Source organism: Heloderma suspectum, chromosome 2, assembly GCF_057233095.1.
Source record: "Heloderma suspectum isolate Gila_16-S chromosome 2, 16-S_ref, whole genome shotgun sequence".
Lineage (NCBI taxonomy): Eukaryota > Metazoa > Chordata > Lepidosauria > Squamata > Helodermatidae > Heloderma > Heloderma suspectum.
The window spans coordinates 253,148,583-253,172,708 of NC_139459.1; the positions used below are offsets into that span (position 1 = coordinate 253,148,583).

Genomic DNA, 24,126 nt, shown 5'->3' on the forward strand with positions numbered 1-24,126 from the left:
AGCTTCATGGCAAAGTGATGCCTAGAACCCAGGTATCCAGAGTCCTAGTCCAATAGTTTAACCACTACACCACACTGGAGCAGTTTTTTGGTTTGGGGTTTGTTTGTTTGTTTTACATCTGCATGCCAGTTTCTGGCAGAACTCACCTTAGGCAAATTGCATCTCTACAAACTAGCAACGCTTCATCAGTCAAGTCAAAAGTTTACTCATTTAATCACAGCATCATGAGTGCTGCTGCTGTTAGCTGTTATAGTTGTTAGTTTGAAGCTGTTGGTCCAATTCTTTCAGATTCTTGAAAGTTATTTCCTGTATACACCATATCACATTTCCATAAGTATTAAGAATCCTATAAATATTTATGAAGCATTAAATTTCTGTCCACATAAATAAAACATTCACTGCACATTATTGCTCCTATTCCCTCCATTGCATGCACTACACACGCCAAGACACTTACATACACACATGCATAAGAAATATGTCTACATTAAACAAAAACCTTGTCCACGCAGAAGATAATCTAAGTTGCAACTAAATACCTTTCAAAATAATAACAACAAAATCCCTTACAACTGCTTTTGGTTGCAGTTTAGCGTTCCATACTACCCATTCATGCCTTGATGACTTCCAGATTATACTGTTGCAATGTGCTGTACATAGGGATGTCACAGAAATCTGCAACAGAACACAATGACAACAGATTTATATGAATCCATCTGCCGAGGACCGGCTTTTCAGAGTTCCATGGATTCCATAGACTTGCAGACCATTTCAAACTTTCCATAACTGTACGCAACTTTGGTTCTACAAAGCTACAGAAATTGCATAAAAATATGGTAATGTGTAAAATGTGTGTTGTTTTTTGAAGTATATACATCTCTGATCTCTCTTCAGCCTCTGCAGTGTAGCAATCTTTGTTTTGCACACTCTGCTCATTGATTTTACAGTTACCTAAGAAAAGTATGCAAAACGTTATGCCCCAGCAAAAGTTCCATAAATTCTGACAGATTTTTTTGCCTACTTTTCTGGAGGGGGGAAAAATCCACTTCTATTAATCAGCAGATGACGGAGCAGACAATACTTGACAATACACAAAACACAGATGAAGCAGATGATACAAGGTCCTTACGTCCCCAGCTGTATGTGGTGCTGCATTTGAAGAGTCTCAGGAACCATCAATTAGTTCAAAATGCAGCTGTCCATCTTTTGATGGGCACAAACCAAAAGGAGCCTATTACCCTGGTGCTCCAACATATAATGTCATCACTCCTGCTCTGAAAAAAGTCCCAGAGTGGTGGCCCCCTACATTCCTTCTTGACACCACTGGTCAGTAATAATGTGAAATGATACAATCCTACAGATTTATGTAGATATACTTGAGAACAGTGGAGGCTGGTGGCTCCGATATCAGTGGGGCAATAAATCCGGGTTTTAGTCAAAACTCTAAAGGAGCTATCCAAGGTGTCTCATTCCACTGGCAGGAATGAAGAGGCCCTTGAGGGCAAGGCAGATGAACCAAGGCAGTGGTTCATCAACACTGAACCAACCTGGACATTATTATCAACATCTGAGGCCTTCCTCCAAGGGGGGCTCAGAAGGTGGAAACAAGGGAGAGGGCCTTCTCAGTGGCGGCCCCTAATTATGGAATGCTCTCCCAGCTGAGGCTTGCCTGGTGCCAACATTGTCATCTTTTTGGTGCTGGGATAAAACTGGCCTCTAGTCCCAGGCATTTGGTGGCTTATGATGATGCATTTATGTCAGTTGTTTTTATCAGGTCCAGTATCTTACTGTAACTGTTTTAGCTGCTAATTTTTTATTTTTTATTTTTTTAAAAAAAAAGCTGTATGTAAATATTTTATATTATTTATTTAAGACATTTGTATCCCACCCTATATCATTAAGATCAGGGTGGTGTACAAATAAAATCAATTTAAACAGTATAAAACAATGAATAATGTAAACAGATAAAAGCATATTAAGGACGCAATTCTAACTAGAAAGGTGGCCGCCTCCGAACTCGGAGGTGACCGCCTATCCAAAGCAAGTCAGGAGAGGTATGGGGGGATCTTTCCTTCCACACCTCTCCTGCCTTGCTCTTTTTCGCTAGACAGCCATTGTTGGCTGTCTAGCAGGGGGGGGGGGAAGAGGAAGCTGTGGATGTGTCATATGTGCAGCTTCGCTCTCCCCACCCTGGAACACCCCCAAGCCCCACCCCTTTTCAGTCGCTCCGCACTCGTCTTCTGAGCATGGAGGACAGGGCTTCTCTGCACTGCCTCCGAGGCAGCATGGACCAAGGGGGAGGTCAGTTCTCCAGGAACCGACCTCAGAGCGTGGGCTCTGAGAGGTCGGTTCCTTGAATAGACCATATCCTATGGCCCACTAGACAGTGTCTAGCGGGCCATAGGATTGCTCTCTCCACCATGAAACAAGCTAATACTAATTAGAAAATCTAAAATAATAAAACAGTTAAAACAGCGTGCAACTTCAGGGAATTCAATTAGCCCTCAAAGGCTTTGGTGAAAAGCCATATTTTAACTTGCTGCCAAAATGAAACCAACGTCTGCGCCAATCAGGCCTCCAAGGGGAGGGCATTCCACAACCAGGGTGCCACAGCAGAGGAGGTCCTATAATGTTTTTATTATCTTGTATTTGTGGTTTGTGATTTTTGTCAACTGCCCAGAGAGCTTCAGCTATTGGATGGTATAGAAATAACAACAGCAACCACAACAATAACAATAATAAAGGGTCCAAAACAGTATGGGGTGGAGAACACAAATAACTATTCAACCTCTTCCAACTATTATTCATGAAAGAGGACTCAAATGACAAAGGGACACCCTTTTTTACTATAGTATCTTCCGCATATGGTATGCTACTATATGAGTGGAGATGAAATTATCCCTTAGCCTCATGGCTGCCTCAAGACTGCTACTTATAATAACAGATTTGTTATTTTGATCTTAAATTTGACCACCAAACTTTCTGGATTTCTAAGAATGTAAGTTGGGACCAGCAAAGCATTTGCAGGAAAGGAGCACTGACAAGTGGGGGGGGGAGGAAGACATGCACTGCAGGAAGCCCATCCCTGAGGCCCTGTTCTCCTTCTCTTTGTGATTCTTTTGGTAGCTAAGAAGTGCAGTTGCTGGGCAACTTCAAGTCCCTCAATTGCTCTCCCTTCTTATGGTTCTTTATCTTTCATCTTTATCTTGAGCTGGACAGCCCTTCGAACAGAGGATGCCTTTCAAACAGAGGACTATCATCTATAAAATAGGACACATGGCCACTCTGTTTCTCTGTTTAAAAAGGGAACCACCCAAAGCTTATGCTACCATTTATGCACTATATCATAATCAGCAAACAGGTACATAAAATCCATAACAATGTTCAACGAATATGAAACACAATTATATTGAGCTTACATCCACCACAGATATAACCCGCCTATCATTCAAATACATGGTCAGGAAGTCAGCGCTCTGCATATACGTATACGAAAATATATCACCTAAAGAAAGGTACTAATTCATGAAGTGTTATATACTACAGTTCTATTATCTGTTCAGGGTTTTTTCTGCCATTGTATTTTTGTATGGCTTTAAAAAAAACAAAAACATGCCTGCATTTATAGCTATGCACTAATACAAGGGTGGGCAACCTGTGGCCCTCCTGATGTTTTTGGCCTACAACTCCCATCAGCCCTAGCCAGTGTAGCCAATGGTGAGGATGAATTAATATATTACCCTGGAATAGAAATAGAAAATAAAAGAGGGGAGAAGAAGAATCCTGAAAATGTTGGAGCTGGGGGAGAGAATGGGGAGGGATTTTGAATCAATATTAATGTGTTTTTGTAATTGCTTTTGAAAAATAAATTAAAAAAATAAGAAATTTTAAAAAAATAAGTTGCCCGCCCCTGCTCTAATACATTAGCTGTGGGGTATATGCAACTAGGGATGGCAGAGAATTCCGCCACAGATCTCGGTGAGGCCAAATGCCAGTGCATTTGGCCCCCCAAAATCTGTGGCGGAACAGCCTGCCACCCCCCCCCCCGCGGATCCCCCCTGGGACAAGACTTACCTGGGACAGATCTTCCGGGCGGTGGAGGCTGCGGCGGCTGGTCTTCCGACCGGCTGCCACTAGGGATGTACGAAAGTCACCTTTTTGCAGCTTGGCTTCGCGGTGGGGGGGAGGCGCTTCGCTTTTCCCCCCAAAATTCAGGCAAAGTGGGGGAGGCTTCCCGCCTCGCCCGGCCGAAATTTTATTTATTTATTTATTTATTTCTATACTGCCCAATAGCCGAAGCTCTCTGGGTGGTTCACAAAAATTAAATCCAAGCAACACACAATAAAACAATTTAAAATATACAGAACATTAAAACCACAATATAACAATACAACCACAATAAAACCTAGCAGCAGTGCAGGAGTTTAAAATACAGATTTAAAACAGCAAAGATAAAAATTTAGAAAGCTAAAATGCTAAAATGCCTGGGAAAATAAAAAGGTCTTCACTTGGCTCCAAAAGGAATACAATGTAGGCGCCAGGCGAACCTCACTAGGGAGCTCATTCCAGAGCCAGGGTGCCACAGCAGAAAAAGCCCTCCTCCTAGTAGCCACCCGCCTCACTTCCTTTGGCAGGGGCTCACAGAGAAGGGCCGCTGATGATGATCTTAAGGTCCAGGCAGACACATATGGGAGGAGGCGATCCTTCAGGTAACCTGGCCCCAAGCCATTAAGGGCTTTGAATGTTAACACCAGCACTTTGAATCAGGCCCGGAAATGGACTGGCAGCCAGTGCAGCTGGAAAAGTACTGGCGTAATATGAGCTCGCAGGCCAGTCCCTGTTAACAATCTTGCTGCCCTATTTTGGACCAGCTGAAGTTTCCAGACCGTTTTCAAAGGCAGCCCCACGTATAACGCATTGCAGTAATCCAGACGAGAAGTTATCAGAGCATGGATAACTGTAGCTAGGCTATCTCTGTCCAGATAAGGGCGTAGTTGGTATACCAGCTTAAGCTGATAAAAAGTGCTCCATGCCACTGAGTTCACCTGTGCCTCAAGTGACAGTTCTGGATCCAAGAGCACCGCCAAACTACAAACCTGATCCTTTAGGGGGAGTGCAACCCACTCCAGAACAGGTTGAATATCACTTAGCCGGGCAGACGAACCACCCACTAACAGTACCTCCATCTTGTCTGGATTGAGTTTCAGTTTATTAGCCTTCATCCAGTCCATTACTGTGCCCAGGCACTGATTCAGAACAGTCACTGCCTCACCTGGTTTTGATGTAAAAGAGAGGTAGAGCTGGGTGTCAACTGCATATTGATGGCACCTCAGCCCACACCTCCGGATAACCTCCCCCAGCGGTTTCATGTAGATGTTAAACAGCATGGGGGATAAAATAGAGCCCTGTGGAACCCCATGGCACAATTGCCATGGCACAGAGCAGTAATCCCCCAGCACCACCTTCTGGAATCGGCCATCCAAGTAGGAGCGGAACCACTGTAGTGCAGTGCCTCCTACTCCCAACCCAGACAACCTATCCAAAAGGATACCATGGTCGATGGTATCGAAAGCCGCTGAGAGGTCCAGGAGAATCAACAGGGTCGCACTCTCCCTGTCTCTCTCCCAGCAGAGGTCATCCCACAGGGCGACCAAGGCAGTTTCCGTTCCAAAACCAGGCCTGAAACCCGATTGAAATGGATCTAGATAATCCATTTCATTCAACAGTGCCTGGAGCTGTCCTACAACCACCCGCTTAAGCACCTTGCCCAGAAAGGGTATGTTGGCCACTGGCCTATAATTGTTAACATCCTCTGGGTCCAGGTTAGGCTTTTTCAGGAGTGGTCTAATTACTGCCTCTTTTAAAGCGGCAGGCACCACTCCCTCTCTCAAGGAGGAATTTACAATCTCCTGGACCCAGCCGGACAACCCCTCCTTGTTTGATTTAATAAGCCATGAAGGGCAAGGGTCAAGCACTAGGGGTGCACGAAAGTCACTTACCTGGTCTTGCAGCTTGCTTCGCGGTGGGGGGGAGGCGCTTTGCTGCTCCCCCCGAAGTTCAGGCTGGGGGGGAGGCTTCCCTCCTCGCCCGGCCGAAATTCAGGCCGGGGGGGAGGCTTCCCGCCTTGCCCGGCCAAAATTCAGGCCAGGGAGGAGGCGCCTCACCTTGCCTGGCCGCGAAATAAAAAGTAAAAAAAAAAAAATACGCCCCCGTGATAGGCTACGTGACGATTTACGTAGCCTGTCATGGCTGACTTTGCAAATCTAGCCATGATAGGCTATGTTAATCGTCACGTAGCCTATCACAGGGACTTTTTTTTTTTTTTTACTTTTCTTGGAATGGCGGTGGCAGCAGCCGGTCAAAAGACCGGCTGCCGCCCCTGCCCCTGTCGAAGCCCTGCTGAACCGCCGCTGCGACCCGTCACTGGGAGCAACATTCGGGAAAGGTAAGTCCCATCCCGGGGGGGGCGGGGGACGGGGGGGCAGAGAATTTCTCCCCGAAACTACTTCTGGGGGCCGAATATGTTGGCACTCGGCCCCCCGAAGTTTCAGGGAGAAAGTCTCCCCCATCCCTATCAAGCACACAAGTGGTCGATCAGACTTGGCCAAGCACCTTGTCCGCATCCTCAGGCCTCAGTAACTGAAACTCATCCAATAAAACTGGACCAGACGGTGCTCTGAACGCCTCTACCAATGGAACTGCATTAATGGTAGTGTCCAATTCATGACGAATCTGAGTGACTTTATCCTCAAAGTGCCGTGCAAACTCGTCACAGCGTGCTACCGAGGGTTCCACCATCTCTCTCCCTGGCCCAGAATGTAACAGGCCGCGAACCGCTCGGAAAAGCTCCGCTGGATGACACTGAGAAGATGCAATGCTGGTGGAAAAGAACTGTCTCTTTGCCATCCTCACCGCCACAGAGTAGGCTCGATAGTGGGCTCTTACCTGTGTTCAGTCAGACTCAGCACGAGTTTTCCTCCACCTGCGTTCTAGCCGTCTCCCCTCTTGCTTCATTGCCCTCAGCTCAGGTGTATACCAAGGAGCTGGCCGGGCTCTGCTCAGAGGGAGAGGGCGCTTGCGCGCAATCATGTCAACTGCCCGAGTCATCTCTGCATTCCACAGAGCGACCTGGGCTTCGACAGGAGCACCAGCCATACCAGCAGGAAAATCCCCCAGAGCCCTCTGGAATCCATCGGAATCCATTAATCTCCGGGGGCGGACCATTTTAATAGGTCCCCCACCCTTGCAGAGGGGGAAGGCCGCCAGGAGTCTAAACCTCAGCAGGAAGTGATCTGACCATGACAAAGGGACAGATGTTAATTCCTCCACTTTCAGATCACCATCCTCCTGCCCAGTCGAGAAAACCAGATCAAGCGTGTGTCCTTTTGTATGCGTTGGGCCGATGACATGTTGGGACAGCCCCATGGTTGTCATGGCAGCCATGAAGTCCTGAGCCGCCCCGGATACAGCGGCCTCGGCATGGAAGTTGAGATCCCCCAGGACCATCATCCTGGGGGTCCTCAACACCAAGTCCGAGACCACCTCCGTCAGCTCAGGCAGGGAGTCTGACGGGCAGCGGGGTGGGCGGTACACTAACAGAATCCCTAATCTGTCCCGGGTACCCAACACAAGGTACAAACACTCAAGATCTGTACTTGAATGAGCAGGAAGCCTGGAGAGGGAGATTGAATTCCTAAAGACCACGGCAACCCCCCCTCCCCACCCTCAAGTCGGTGTTGGTGCTGCACCGAGTACCCAGGAGGGCACAGCTGGGAGAGAGTGACCCCTCCCAGTTCCCCCACCCAGGTCTCAGAAATACATGCCAGGTCAGCCCCCCCATCCACAATCAAATCATGGATGAGGGAGATTTTATTTTGGACCGAACTGGCATTCAGCAGCAGCAGCAGCACCAGACCCGAGGGCAGACTGGTAAGGCTTCCAGGAACCATCAGGTTGGGGGAAGAACCAGAAGAGGGGACAGCTGCAAGGTGTCTAGCCCCTCTTCTCCTCAGCTGGCCTGTTAATCCCCCAACGCCATACCTCCCCCTGCCCGTGACCACAGTTATGGTGGCACCTCCCCCACCCCCTGAGTTGCCCAGTAGTCCTCCCAGGCACATATTAAAATGTTAAGATATAAATAGCACAACAGTTTAAAAGAATATAAAAGATAAAAGAGATGAAAGAGAACAGCAGCTAAGAAGGAGCAAATAAAGTCCACCTTTGCCCCTTTCCCCTTGTCTTTAAAGCTGCTGCCCTCTGCTGCCGCTATTTGCTGCTGGTATTGTGGCTGCTGGTGTCTCTGGAGAAGCAGGTGGGTAGGTCTTCAGGTCCTACGTGACTCCAAGTGCGACGCTAAGTGCGCACTTAGCGTTGCACTTAGCGCGACGCCGAGGCGCTGCCTCTGGCAGCCCCGCCTTAAGTACCTGTGGGCGGGGGCAGAAGCAGGCTCAGGCTCAGGATCACCCGGTGCAGCTGCTGGCTGGTCCTCCTTTCCCAGGCTCCTTCCCGAGCATGCCCTTATTTTCGCCGTAGTCTACGTAAATCTTTATGTAGACTAGACGTGCCAAAATAAGGAACGCAAATGGCAGCACCCATGGGCCGCCGCCATTTGCGTACGCGCTTTTTTTTTTCCCCCAAAGTCACCTGTGATAGGCTACATGACGATTTACGTAGCCTATCACGGCTGACTTTGGAAATCTAGCCGTGATAGGCTATGTAAATCGTCACGTAGCCTATCACGGGGTTTGTTTGGTCTTTTTACTTTAGTGTTTTTTTTTTTGCAATGGCGGCGGCGGCAGCCGGTCAGGAGACCGGCCGGCGCCCCCGCCCATGACGAAACGCCGCCGAACTGCTGCCGGGACACGCCGCCAGGAGGGACATTCACCAAAGGTAAGTCCCGTCCCGAAGGGGGGCGGGGGGGTGCCGGCGCCCCCGCCCATGACGAAACACCGCCGAACCACTGCCGGGACCCGCCACCAGGAGGGACATTCACCAAAGGTAAGTCCCGTCCCGAAGGGGGGCGGGGGGGTGGAGAATTTCACCGCCGATTTCGGGGGGCCGAATGCGTTGGCGCTCGGCCCCCCGAAGATTCGGGGAGAAATTCTCCGCCATCCCTAGCTGCCGCCACCACCATTTGCAGTCTTGTCGGGGGGGGGGGTACAAGACATGATAGGCTACGTAAAGACTTACGTAGCCTATCACGTCTGGCTTTAAAAAAAAGCGTATGCAAATGGTGGCGGCTATGGCCACCTCCATTTGCGTTCCTTATGTGGTATTATGTCTTATGTGGTAGCCTATCACATCTGGCTTAAAAAACCCAAAAAAATGCGCATACGCAAATGGCGGCAGCTACGGCCGCCTCCATTTGCATTCCTTATTTTTAGCTGTCTTAGTCTACGTAAATATTTACGTAGACTAAGGCGGCGAAAATAAGGGGAACGCAAATAGCGTAGCGGAAGCTATTTTCGTTCCCCCTTATTTTCGCCGTCTTAGTCTACGTAAATATTTACGTAGACTAAGACGGCGAAAAATAAGGAACGCAAATGGAGGCGGCCGTAGCCGCCGCCATTTGCGTATGCGCATTTTTTTGGGTTTTTTAAGCCAGATGTGATAGGCTACCTAAGTCTTTATGTAGCCTATCATGGCTGACTACAGGCTGCCGCCATTTGCGTCCCTGCTAGCCAGCGGCCGGATGTCTGGCTGCTGGCGGAGCCAGCCGGCGGCTCCACGGAATCCCCGCGGAGCGGAACCAGCCGTCGAGGATTCTGGGGGGAGGGATGGAGCGCCTCCCCCGCTCCAGCGGAACCCGGCGGAGCCAGGTAAGGGGAGTTTCGTACATCCCTATATGCAACACACACATATACACACATACCTTTTCTCGTTTTGCCTCCCCCCCCGCCTACCACAGCCACCTTTATTTTCAGCTTTGCAAAGTAAGTCAACCTGCTTTCAGACTTGAAAGTGAAGCCTTAAGAAGGATAAGGCATTATTCATACAGTAAATAAAAAATTGATTGCCACTGGGTCTGGAGGTAAGGTAATGCTGGTAAAGTGACAGTTTGATTTAGATCACTCATTCATGCATGCACAATGCTTCAAACAGTCTCTTGCATCCACACATGAATTACACAGCTTGTGATTGATGAGACAGCAAGATCTAATTGGTGTTTTAATAAATACACTCTGGCTTGATAATATAGCTAGATTTATCAGCAGAAAATGCCCCTGTCTAAGGAAAATTATGAAGGTACAGTGTAGGAACAATGACGAATGCCAGAGAGGTAATTGGCTATAGTATCAGTGCTGGCTATAAATGGGCATAGTGTAGATTTATTTGCTTTTCCATACAAGAATCTTGCATAAAAATCTAGAAGATCAACAAGACTAAGAGATGACATGACAGTTTTTCCATTTGTTTCAGCTGGGCCACATTTGCAGATGGCTAAGATGAGGGAGCGGGGCAATTTTTGCCAAGCTACCAGCTCAAAGTCATGCGTTTCTGCTCATGTGAACCTCCCACAAAGAGTCTACTGAGATGAAAAGCTGAGAGCAATGGCATCTTGAAACACTGGAGTCCTCTTTTTACTCCCACTTTCTTCCCCCACCCATTTAATGTATTACATAAGCTAATGTGGTGTGACACAATGTCATGTATCAGTCACAAAGCCTAGAGCTCCATTTTGTCAACCTACAGCAATTGATTTAAAAGCCGTGATCATAGCCTGGAAGTGCAAAAACCCCAATACTGCATCACTGATGAACATCATCTTGATTTCCTCTCTGGTCTGTGTATGTGGCAATATGCCCCATGGGGTGGTCAGGTGTCCTAATTTACAGAAGACAGTCCTCTGTTTGAAGGGCTAAGACCAAGTCAAAGAACTGCAAGAAAGGGGAGCGGGGGCCTGGAAGTGGCTGGAAGTTAGAGAGCCAACTGAGCAGACACACGGGTCACCTGGTCACAGTCTTCCCCACTACTGTAAGATGTCTTGTATTTCTATTTAAATTATACTTATTTCTAAAAGTGCACCTATATATAGGTGCACTTCTAGAAATATATATTTGCATATATATATATATATATATATATATATATGCAAATGTTATGCAGATTGCTGTCCTCTTTTTTGGCAATGCAATCCCTCTTTTTTGGTAATGTCTAAGTGGACCCTCTACCCCCACGTGTTGGGGAAGAGCCTACACTCAATGACAGAGCAAATCCTTCATATGCAAAAGGACCTTGACCTACAGGCAGGGCTACAGACAACAGGCTGCAGTTGAACCGATATTGGGGCAGCAGGTGATGCCCCATTCAGCAGGGGGCTGAATGGTAGTGATGTCACAACCACTTATGGTTAACATCTGACTGTAGAAATGTGAAAAAGAATTGTGTTAAAGAAAGCTGTTGTTTTTATTTGGGAGAATTTCCTTTGTAATATATCGTTTGGTTAACAAAATTGCTTCTGGTTCAAAGGCAAAAATGACAGTTGGTTCTGCAAAACAAGAATTCATCAAAACAGTAGAAATGCTAGTTCTTTCAACTTGTTTTCCAATGTAATGGAACAGTTTCTCAAAGGCTCATCACTGGCAAGGCTTATAGCGCAGCTTTCATTTTTGGTAAGGATTGAGGGGGTGTTGCGCTGCAACAGCTTCAACTGTGTAGGCAGGCTGGCCCCCATTTTGCATCCGCCACAACACAGGTCTGTGAGGGGGGGCAGTGTTGTGTCAAGCTCCGGGGATGAGGTGGAGTTTTGGCTTTGCCAAAATCTGTCCTCCAGTTTCCAGAAAGTGTTCTTCCTCCCCCCATGAAAGGGGCTTCCATCGTTCTGCCTCATTCTCTGGACAGTCTATAATTTATGCTGCATTTCTTTTAGTGTGTGTTTGAGCTTGCCTATCACAGCCAGCCTCCCAGGCTGCCTGCACGTCCTGACCTGAAGAAGCCCCATGGGAGGAATTACCTCATGGTGCCTTCCACGGGGCTTCAACTGAAGCGTAGGGAGCTGCGGAGGCTACAGGCTGCCAGAGAGATGAATGTACAGCGAAAGACAGGGCACTCGCACTCACTCCTCGGCCACCTCCTACGTAAGGTAAGCCCAAGAAAACCGAAACCAACACTTGAGAATTCCTCTGAAATTTCTTCAGTATTGAATTTCTTTTTGAAAGCAATTTCTCTTCTATCAAATTGAATGAGAATGGTCGAAAAAAATGTGGGAAATTTTCTTGGCACAGCACACACAAAACTGCCATCGTTTCAAGAAAGGGACAAATAGAAAGAATTGTGTTAAAGCTGGATGGTATTTTTAAAATTCCAGTTATGTTCCTTGGCATATTTAGAAGATATTGTTATATGTGTGCACCCCACTTCCAAGAGGTGAGAAGTAGGGATGTACGAAAGGGACTTACCTTGTCCCGCAGCTTTTTTCGCGGTGGGGAGGAGGCGCTTCGCTTCTCCCCCCGAAGTTCATGCGAGGGGGGGTGTCTTCCCGCCTCGCCCGGCTGAAATTCAGGCCGGGGGGGAGGCTTCCCGCCTCGCACAGCCGAAATTCAGGCCGGGGAGAAGCACCCCGTCTCCCCGGCCACGAACTTCAAAAGAAAAGTAAAAAAAAAAAAAAGCCCCGTGATAGGCTACATAACGATTTACGTAACCTATCACGGCTAGATCTGCAAGGTCAGCCGTGATAGGCTACGTTAATCGTCATGTAGCCTATCACGGGTGACTTAAAAAAAAAAAAGCGCGTATGCAAATGGCGGCCCCCATAGGGAGCTGCCATTCGCGTTCCTTATTTGGTCCCTGTAGTCTACGTAAAGATTTACGTAGACTACGGCGAAAATAGGAGAACGCTATTTGCGTTGCCCTTATTTTCGCCGTAGTCTACATAAATCTTTACGTAGACTACAGGGACCAAATAAGGAACGCGAATGGCGGCTCCCTATGGGGGCCGCCATTTGCATACGCGCTTTTTTTTTTTTCAAAGTCACCCGTGATAGGCTACGTGACAATTAACGTAGCCTATCACGGCTGACTTTGCAAATCTAGCCGTGATAGGCTACATTAATCGTTACGTAGCCTATCACAGGGGCGTGTTTGTTTGTTTGTTACTTTTCTTGTAATGGCGGTGGCGGCAGCCGGTCGAAAGACTGGCTGCTGCCCCTGCCCCTGACGAAGACCTGCCGAACCGCCGCCAGGACCCACTGCCGGGAGCGACATTCGTAAACGGTAAGTCCCATCCTGGGGGGGGCAGGGGGGCGGAGAATTTCTCCCCGAACCTTCGGAGGACCAAATGCATTGCCACTCGGCCCCCCGAAGTTTCAGGGAGAAATTCTTGTCCATCCCTAGTGAGAAGTTGCAGGGGTTCCGGCACTTACCCAGGATTCAATTTCCTTAGAAGGCAGTCACTGGAGACTTAAGACATTTCTGTGATATAAGGTTTATTTATACATATATACAGGTTCGGTATTACATCCATGTAGTAAAAGTATTCAGCACTCGTGTGTGTGTGCGCATGCACGTGCGTGGGTGCGTATTCAATATTGGTAGTAAATAGTTGCTATTTTGATACTGTTTGTCAAAAATTTGAAACACATTTAAAATAGAGCACAATTTGGTATAGTCATAGTTAGGGATGGCGCAGATGCCTGACTGAGTTCGGGAGCCCGTTGGGCTCCCCCCAACCCGCACCCTGGGCCACGCCTGCTGAGCCTCTGGCCTTGCTCACCCGCCATTTTCCCGATCTTGTTTTTACAACAAAAAAAGGGAGGTCTTTAAAAATGTGCCTATTTAAATATGTGCAAATTGGGGGTGGGAAAGTCTGATCTATGCAATTTTAGAGGCATAAATGGCGAATTTACACCTCTAATATTGCATATATCAACCTTTCCCAGTCCGAATTTGCACATATTTAAATATCCGCATTTTTAAAGACCTCCTTTTTTCGTAAAAGCAAGCTTGAGGAAATGGCAGGTGCTCGCAGATGGGATCCAGGGTGAGTGTGGGCAGCTTGGTGAGCTCGTGGGGGCTCGAGCATGGGTCTGGGGGGGCAGGGCTTTAGCGGAAGCAGTGCTTTAGGGGGTGCCCACCAAAACCAGATGGGGAGGGTCCATCCATCCCTAGACATAGTCTTCTTGAAACATGCTTTGAAATCCCACATGTAATCTTTTAATCTTGTAAACAAATACAGATAATTTCTGTTCCTGAAACAAATTGTAGCATTCACATTTCTCCTGTTCTCATAGAATCATAGAATATTAGGGTTGGAAGGGGCCTACAAGACCATCGAGTCCAACCCCCTGCTCAATGCAAGAGCATCCAAATCAGAGCACCCCTGACAAATGGCTATACAGATTCATCTTGAATGCCTCCAGTGTGGGAGAGCCCACTACATCCCTAGGTAATTGGTTCCATTGTCGTATTGCTCTAACAGTCAGGACATTTCTCCTGATGTTCAGCTGGAATCTGGCTTCCTGTAACTTGAACCCATGATTCCATGTCCTGCACCCTGGGATGATGGAGAAGAGATCCTGGCCTTCCTCTCTGTGATAACCTTTCAAGTACTTGAAGAGCACTATCATATCTCCCCTCAGTCTTCTCTTCTCAAGGCTGGACACAGTACTCCAGATGAGGCCTAACCAGTGCTGAGTAGGGATGTACGAAAGTGACTTACCTTTTCGCGGCTTCACTTCGCGGTGGGGGGGAGGCGCTTCGCTTCTCCCCCTGAAGTTCAGGCGAGGGGGGGGAGGCATCCCGCCTTGCCCGGCCGAAATTCAGGCTGGGGGGGGGAGGCACCCCGCTTCGCCTGGCCGAAATTCAGGCCGGGGAGAAGCACCCCATCTCCCCGGCCGCGAAACAAAAAGTGAAGGGGAAAAAAACCGTGATAGGCCTCGTAACGATTAACGTAGCCTATCACGGCTAGATTTCCAAAGTCAGCTGTGATACGCTACGTTAATCGTCATGTAGCCTATCACGGGTGACTTTGGGGGGGGAAAAATGCGCGTACGCAAATGGCGGCGGCCCATGGGCACCGCCATTTGCATTCCTTATTTTAACACATCTAGTCTACGTAAAGATTTACGTAGACTACAGCGAAAATAAGGGCAATGCAAATAGCATTGCCCTTATGTGTGTTGTTGTTTTTTTACTTTAGGTTTTTTTTTTGCAATGGCGTTGGCAGCAGCTGGTCGGGAGACTGGCCACCGCCCCCGCCCATGACGAACCGCCGCCGAACCGCCGCCGGGGCCTGCCGCCAGGAGGGACGTTCGCCAAAGGTAAGTCCCGTCCCGAGGGGGGGGTGGCGGAGAATTTCACCGCCGATTTCGGGGGGCCGAATGCGTTGGCGCTCGGCCCCCCGAAGATTCGGGGAGAAATTCTCCGCCATCCCTAATGTTTTCAAGGTGTTTCCAGATGGATTGCTTTATCATCCGCTCCAGAATTTTCCCAGGGATTGATGCCAGAGTGACTGGTCTGTAGTTCCCAGGTTCCTCCTTTTTACCCTTTTTGAAGATAGGGACAACTTTAGCCCTCCTCCATCATCTGGCACTTCACTCATCCTCCATGATTTCTCAAATATAATGGACAGTGGTCCTGAGAGCTCTTATTTTATTTATTTATTTATTTCTATACCGCCCAATAGCCGAAGTTCTCTGGGTGGTTAACAACCTTCTCTTCTGCCAGTTCCTTTATTACTCTAGGATGCAGTTCTTCTGGCTGTGGAGATTTGAACTCATTCAAAGGAATTAGGTTTCCTTGACCATATGCCTATCGATCTCAAGCTGCAATCCTGCCCCTTCAGCCTGTATTTCGCCTTTGCCAGGGGGCTCATAGAAGCTCTTTGGGGAGAAGACTGAGCCGAAGTAGGAATTGAGCACGTCTGCCTTTTCTTTGTCATCTGTTATCTTTTTGCCATCCTTATTTAATAGCTGAACCACCATTTCTTTCCTCTGTCTTTTACTATGCACATAGCTGGAGAAAGCCTTTTTGTTGCTTTTAGCATCCCTTGCTAACCTCAGCTCGTTCTCAGCTTTAGCTAGGAATGGCGGAGAATTCCGCCACGGATCTCAGTGAGGCCGAATGCCAGTGCATTCGGCCCCCCAAAATCCATGGTGGAACGAAGCCTCTGCCCCCCCAACCCACGAAAGACGTGCAGAACAGAGCCCCCAACCCACAAAAGGTGCACAAAACAGAGCACTTACCTGCTGCCGTCCGCACTGACTTGTGAATGGTGGCCGCAGGGCAGCCACCATTCGCTTCCTGATCATAGCCGTGATAGGCTACGTAAATACTTACATAGCCTGTCATGGCAAGCAAAACAACAACAACAACGTGTATGCAAATGGCAGCAGCTACGGCGGCCGCCATTTGCGTTCCCTATTTTTCACCGTTTTATCCTACATAAATATTTACGTAAGCTATTACGGTGGGAAAAAAAGGGGGAATGCAAATAGCCCCCACTATGCTATTTGCGTTCCCCCTTTTTTTTTCTCCGTAATAGCCTACGTAAATATTTACATAAGATAAAACGGTGAATAATAGGGAATGCAAATGGCAGCCGCCGTAGCCACCGCCATTTGCTTACGCTGGTTTTGGGGGGGGGTTGGCCTGCCATGATAGGCTACATAAATACTTGCGTAGCGTATCACAGCAGCCTTGCTGCGGAACTCCGGCTGCGGATGGCCCTGGCTGGCTGTTCCGCAGAGCTGCCGCCGAGCGGAGCTGGCCGAGCAGGATTCCGGGGGGGAGGACCGGATCGCCTCCCCCCCATTGAGGATTCCAGGGGGAGGGACAGAGCGCCTCCCCCCCACCGCGAATCACATCCGCGAAAAGGAAAGTGACTTTCGTACATCCCTAGCTTTAGCCTTCCTGATGCCATCCCTGCAATTCTGTGCTACCTGCCTGTACTCTTCCTTTGTTGCTTGGCCTCCTTTCCACTTCCTATATGTGTACCTTTTTGTTTTCAGGTCATCCCTTAGCTTTTTGTGAAGCTACATTGGCTGCTTCTGTTGTCTTCCACCTTTTTTTCTTGTTGGAATTGTTTGCAATTGTGCCTGGATAATTTCCTTTTTTAAGAACTCCCATCCATCTTGGACTCCTTTTCTCGTTAGAGACGCTAGCCATGGGACCTTACTGATCATTGTTCTGAGTTTATTAAAATCAGCTTTCCTAAAATCCAGGGTACGTGTTTGACTACACTCGGCTTTTGCTTCCCTTAGAACCAAGAACTCAAGTACAACATGGTCGCTTTCCCCCAGAGTTCCTGTAACTGCTACTTTATCCACTAAGTCATCCCTGTTGGTTAGGATCAAGTCAAGGATAGCCGATCCTCTAGTTCCTTCCTCTGCTTTCTGTAGGAGGAAGTTATCCGCAACACAAGTCAGGAATTTCCTGGAGGAGCCATGTTTTGCAGAATTTGCCTCCCAACAAGTATCAGGGAAATTGAAGTCTCCCATTACTACTACATCATGCTTCCTTGAAACACTTACGATTTGCTTTTCAAAAGTTTCATCCTCGTCTTCTCCTTGATTGGGTGGCTGGTAGTAGACTCCGACCACCATGTTCCTTTTATTCTTTGCTCCATTTATTTTAACCCAGATGCTCTCCATGTTCTTCCACACTGCTCTAGTTTTTCCTGTTGCAGTTTCTGTTTTCCTTCTCCAACCCATTTAGGACTTCTTAGATTCCTCATCTAGTTTCCTCTTATAACCACGTCACAACCAAATTCATTTTTGCTCGCAGCTTTCTTAATTTATCTATACTTAATTTATGCCAGTGCATTCGACCCCCCGAAATCCATGGCAGAATGAAGCCCCCACCCCACCCCCACAAAAGGCATGTGAAACGGAGCTCTTACCTGCTGCTGTCTGCGCTGACCTGCAAATGGCGGCCGCGCTGTGGCCTCCATTCGCTTCCTCATCATAGCTGTGATAGGCTATGTAAATAATTACGTAGCCTATCACGGCTAACGCAGGGACACCATTTGCATCCCTGCGGAGGCCGTGATAGGCTACGTAAGTATTTACGTAGCCTATCATGGTAAGTTTGAAAAAAAAATGCATACGCAAATGGCAGCGGCTACGGCAGCCGCCATTTGCATTCCCTTTTTTTTCACCGTTTTAGCATACATAAATATTTATATAAGCTATTATGGCGAAAAAAAGGGGAACACAAATAGTGTAGCGGGCGCTATTTGCGTTCCTTCTTTTTTTCGCCATAATAGCTTATGTAAATATTTATGTAGGCTAAAGTGGCAAAAAAAAAAGGAACGCAAATAGCACCCACTACACTATTTGCGTTCCCCTTTTTCTCACCATAATAGTTTATGTAAATATTTACGTAAGCTATTACAGTGAAAAAAAAGGGAACGCAAATGGCAGTCGCCGTAGCCGCTGCCATTTGCGTACACTGTTTTTTTTTTCCTGCAGGCTGCCCAGCAGCCAGATGTCCAGCTGTGGGCGGCCCCGGCCAGTGGCTCCACGGAATTTCCACAGAGCGGAGCCGGCCGGATTAGGATTTCGGGGGGAGGTGCGGAGCGCCTTCCCCCCACTGCGAATCACCCCATTGAAAAGGTAAGTGACTTTTGTACATCCCTACTCTACATAGGCTCACTGCCTCTGGTACTGGAGGTAGCACATAGCCATCAAAACTAGTAGCCATTGACAGCCTTTTCCTCCAGGAATTTGTCCAACCCCCTTTTAAAGCTACGGATGGATGAAAGTCCCTTACCTGTTCTCGAAGCTTGCTTCGCGGTGGGGGGGAGGCACTTTGGTTCTCCCCCCGAAGTTCAGGCGAGGGGGGGGAGGTGCCCCGCCTTGCCTGGCCGAAATACAGGCCGGGTAGGAGTGCCCCGTCTACCCGGCTGTGAAAAAAAAAGTAAAACACACACACACCCGTGATAGGCTACGTAATGATTTACGTAGCCTATCACGGCTAGATTTCCAAAGTCAGCCATGATAGGCTATGTAAATTGTCACGTAGCCTATCACGGGTGACTTTGAAAAAAAAAAGCGCATACGCAAATGGCGGCACCCATGGGCACCGCCATTTGCATTCCTTATTTTGACACGTCTAGTCTACGTAAAGATTTACGTAGACTACAGCGAAAATAAGGGCAACGCAAATAGCATTCCCTTATTTTCGCCGTAGTCTACGTAAATGTTTACTTAGACTAGACGTGCCAAAATAAGGAACGCAAATGGCGGCGCCCATGGGCCGCCGCCATTTGCGTACGTGCTTTTTTTTTTTTTCAAAGTCACCCATGATAGGCTACGTGACGATTTATGTAGCCTATCACGGCTGACTTTGGAAATCTAGCCATGATAGGCTACGTAAATCGTTACGTAGCCTATCACGGGTGTTTGTGGGTTTTTTACTTTACTTTTTTTTTTGCAATGGCAGCAGCAGCGGCAGCCAGTCGGGAGACCGGCCGCCGCCCCGCCCCCGACAAAACGCCGCCGAAACGCCGCCGGGACCCGCCGCCAAGAGGGACATTCGGCCACGTAAGTCCCATCCTAGGGGGGCGGGGGGCTGGCGGAGAATTTCCCCACCAATTTCGGGGGGCCAAATGCATTGGCATTCAGCCTCTCGAAGATTCGTGGAGAAATTCTCCGCCATCCCTATTTAAAGCCATCCAAACTGGTGGCCATCGCTACTTCCTGTGGTAGCAAATTCCATAGTTGAACTCTGTGCTGTGTGAAGTACTTCCTTTTATCTGTCCTGAATCTCCCACCAATCAGCTTTTTGGGATGATCCTGGGTTCTAGTATTTTGAGAGAGGGAGAAAAATGTCTCCCTATCCACATTCTCCACACCATGCAGACCTGTGCACATAAAGCAAGGGTGCAGAACCTCAGGCCTAGGGGCCAAATCCTTCTTTCTTGGGGTCCAAATCTAGACCTCTGAGGTTCCCCAGATGGCCACATCCCTTCCTTTTCTATGGCTTAGTAAGAACTTTAAGGTCAAATATGCTGGTATTTTTTGTATATTTTGTCCCTCTCCTTTTGCCTTTGCCCCCAGGCCCACCACTGGAATGCAGCCGCCAAGAGCTTCTCCAAAATGGAATCTGGCCCTCAGGTGGAAAGAGGTTCAATACCCCTGATGTGAAGCTTGTGTGTCTGTAGGATCTGCACCAGCATTGCATTGCAACCCCACCCCCACTCCATGTGCCTATTTTAAGAATGTCTGCCCAGGGCTAATGAGGGGCAATGGGCAAACTGAAATGAAAATGAAGAAAATGAGAGGTGCGGGTTCAGTTACCCCTGTCTTTATGTCTCCATTATGGGAGAAAAGAGGGAACAAATTATTGGAATAATTGGTATAGGCTGCAGAATTAATATTGTCTTGGATCAGTATCTGGGTAACCTTGGTGAAGAATTTGGCGATACAAACACAGGACACACACTCCAGAATACTGAGAGCCAATTACTGCTGTTATGAATGGTCACTCTGCTTATCTTGTGATACATTTGGGATCTGCATAGAAATGTTACAGACTGGACCTCTTGAACTTCATGACCTTTTGGCCCAACAACAAATTTACATTTTTCCTTCCCTATAGCCAAATGAGTACACTTCATGCATTTGATGCACTGGGCTCTAGTACAGGAAAGCTTATGCTACAATAAGTATGTTAGTCTTTAAAATACCTGATGACTTCTGTGTGTGTGTGTGTGTGTGTGTGTGTGCACGCACACACTCGCATTCCTTTCTGCCTGTCTGCTTGTCTGTCGGATTTGCTTCAATAGAGTAAAATGGCTGTCCTTCCAGAATGTTCTTCCTGTACATTTTGTGCCACTAACACCAGACTAAAGCCAAAAAATTAATGCATAACTTTTAAAACACATCTTAGAAAAAGTAAACAGGCTGTAGTTATTTTTTTTATTTTTTTATTTCAGAGAATTTATTTCTTATGGAATATAGGGAGGGAGGTACGAAACACTTACCTGGTTTCGTCCAGGGACATCTGCGGTGGGGGGGAGGTGCTCCGTCCCTCCCCCCAAAATCCTTGACGGGGGAGAGGTGATCCATTCCTCCCCCCCCCCCCGGAATCCTGCCCAGCCAGCTCCGCTCTGTGGCCAGGCCGCGGAGTCACCGGCCAGGCCAACCCACAGTGGGGCCTCCAGCCGCTGCTGGGCTGCTGCGGACGCAAATGGCGTCCTGAGTAGGGGATGCCATTTGTGTCCCTTTGGTCGCCCATGATAGGCTAAGTAAATATTTACGTAGCTTATGACAGCTAAAGCGGGAACGCAAATGGCGTCCCCTATGTGGCATCCCGTAGGGCGTCCCTAAATGGCATCCCATTTTCTCTGTGATAGGCTACATAAATATTTATGTAACCTATGACGGCTAAAACGGGAACGCAAATGGCATAGGGGACTCCATTTGCATCCCTGCTTTAGCCGTGATAGGCTACGTCAATATTTACGTAGCCTATCACGGGCTACCGTAGGGACGCAAATGGCGTCCCCTACTCAGGATGCCATTTGCGTCTACAGCAGCCCAGCAGCAGCCGGAGCCGCCGCTGGAGCCGAAGCCGAAGCCACCGCCAGGTAGGCTCCGTTTCGCAGGGCTTTTGCGGGGTGGTGGGGCGGGTTGCTCCATTCCACCATGGATTCCAGGGGGCTGAATTCACTGGAATTCAGCCCCCCTGGGATCCGTGGTGGAATTCTCTAACATCCCTAAATATAGGCTGAATTTATAATTGGTTCATAAGGGGAGAGAATAACAATATCATTTCTGGGAAAGGTTGATATAAATTATGCCTCCCTTAATGATGTTCTCTGTGCATTAAATCTGATCCATTTCATGATAGCTTTAGCTGCCGTTATTATTCAATAGGTATAGTTATTGCTTGATAAACATGGTTGTGAGAGGTGACCATATATGACTGCTCATATCAAATCATGGGGCATAATAATTGCTGGATATATTCTAAAAATGAGTGCTGTGCCGAAAATTTCTCCCATATTTACTTCAACCTTCTCATTCAAACTGATAGAAAATAAATTGCTTTCAAAAAGAAATTCAATGGAGATGACATTTTGGAGACATTCTCATGGGTTGGGTTCAGGATTCTTGTGCTTACCTTACTTAAGAGGTACGCAAGGAGTGTGCACAAATGTCTGGTCTTTCATTGTACAATCATCTCTGTAGCCTACTTGGCTTCTAGGGATGTACGAAAGTCACTTACCTTTTCGACGGGGTGATTCGCAGGCCCCGCACTGCCTCCTCAAATCCTAACCCAGCCAGCTCCACTCCGCGGAGATTCCGCGGAGCCACCAGCCAGGGCCGCCCGCCTGCAACCAGACATCCGGCCGCTGGGCAGCCTGCAGGCAAAAAAAAAAGCAGCGTATGCAAATGGTGGCAGCTATGGCGGCCGCCATGTGCGTATGCTGTTTTTCGCTGTTTTAGCCTACGTAAATATTTATGTAAGCTATTACGGCGAGAAAAAGGGGAACACAAATAGCGTAGTAGGCACCATTTGCGTTCCTTCCCCCCCCCTCCGTTTTAGCCTACGTAAATATTTACGTAAGCTATTACGGCGAGAGGGGGAAAAAAGGAACGCAAATGGCACCCACTATGCTATTTGCGTTCCCCCTTTTCTCATCGTAATAGCTTACGTAAATATTTACATAGGCTAAAACAGCGAAAAACAGCATACGCACATGGCGGCTGCTGTAGCTGCCATCATTTCCGTACGCCGTGGGGGTTTTTTAGCTTGCTGTGATAGGCTACGTAAATACTTATGTAGCCTATCACGGCCTCTGCAGAGACGCAAATGGCGTCCCTGTGTTAGCCATGATAGGCTATGTAATTATTTACATAGCCTATCACAGCTATGATGAGGAAGCGAATGGCGGCCACAGCATGACCGCCATTCGCAAGTCAGCACGGACAGCAGCAGGTGGGTGCTCCATTCTGCGTGCCTTTCGGGGGCGGGGGCTTCGTTCCGCCATGGATTTTGGTGGGCTGAATGCACTGGCATTCAGCCTCACTGAGATCTGTTGTGGAATTCTCTGACATCCCTATTGGCTTCCCACACTTCAATTAAAGCCCAGGGGAAGACATAATAAAATAATTCGTCCCATAGGACTTTTTAAGATCAGGAAGCACAGGTAGCCTGAGCATAAGATGAGGATGTGCTGTACTTGGGGCTGCCTGTACATTTAGTTCAGAAACTTCAGATGGTACAAAATATGGCAGCCAGGTTGGTCTCTGGGACATCCCACGCAGACCATGTTACACCGGTTTTAAAATCTTTACACTGGCTGCCAATTTGTTTGAGCAAAATATAAAGTACTGGTTCTTAGGGGTGTACAAACCCCACTCACCGATCTGCCTGGGGGCTCCACGGGGGGAAGGCAATCCGTTCCTCCCCCCGGAATCCTCCCTTGCCAGCTCCACTCCGCAGCAAGTCCGTGGAGCCGCCGGCCAGGCCCATCCGCAGCCGGACTTCCATCCACTGCCCTGCCGGTGTGCAGACGCAAATGGTGTCCGGCATAGCGGATGCCATTTGCATCCCTGGTCCTTTCGTGATAGGCTACATAAATATTTACGTAGCCTATCACGGCAATGAGCAGGGACACAAATGGTGTCCGCTACGCTGAACGCCATTTGCGTCCGCACACCGGCAGCGGACGCAAGGACTCAGCAGACGGACCTGGACCCGGCTGGTGCCAGGTAGGATCTGTCCGGGACAAAGTTCATGGGGTGGGGGGGGAAGGTCCGTTCCACCACGGACTCCAGGGGAGTCCTCATTGGAGTCCGTGGCGGAATTCTCCGCCAACCCTGCTGGTTCTTACCTTTAAAGCTTTACATGGTTTAGGTCCAAGGTACCTTAGGGAGCACCTTCTCCCTATGTCCCAGTCTGCCACCTAAGGTCATAGAATCATAGAATCCCAGATCTGCAGAGCCAGGATCTGCAGGAGAAGCCACTACCCAGGGAAGAGGGGCCACCTGCCGCCGGCCGCCCTCCCTGGCAGTATTTGTGAGGGGGATGTATTGTTTTGGTTTTGGTTTGTTGGTGAGAGGTGGGTTTTGGGGGGATTCTGTTGTATTTTTAGGGGTGGGTAGCCTGCCTGATAGACGGGAGCGAGAGGGCATGTGTCCACCTGACAGAGGCAGTGGGGGGAGCATTGGGGGCCAG

At 48.3% G+C, this 24,126-nt stretch overlaps 1 protein-coding gene across 4 annotated transcripts in view; it reads right to left on the reverse strand.

The window, feature by feature from the left end:
* Positions 1–24,126, reverse strand: part of KCTD16 (potassium channel tetramerization domain containing 16) — a 304,464-nt gene that overhangs the window by 58,889 nt on the left and 221,449 nt on the right. The window contains exon 5 of one of the 4 annotated variants that reach the window (XM_084838769.1): positions 9,868–9,886. The exons of the other annotated variants lie outside the window; for them this stretch is intronic. Coding sequence (XP_084694895.1) covers positions 9,868–9,886 — 19 coding nt within the window. The remainder of the gene's footprint in view (positions 1–9,867; positions 9,887–24,126) is intronic. 4 annotated transcript variants of the gene reach the window in all.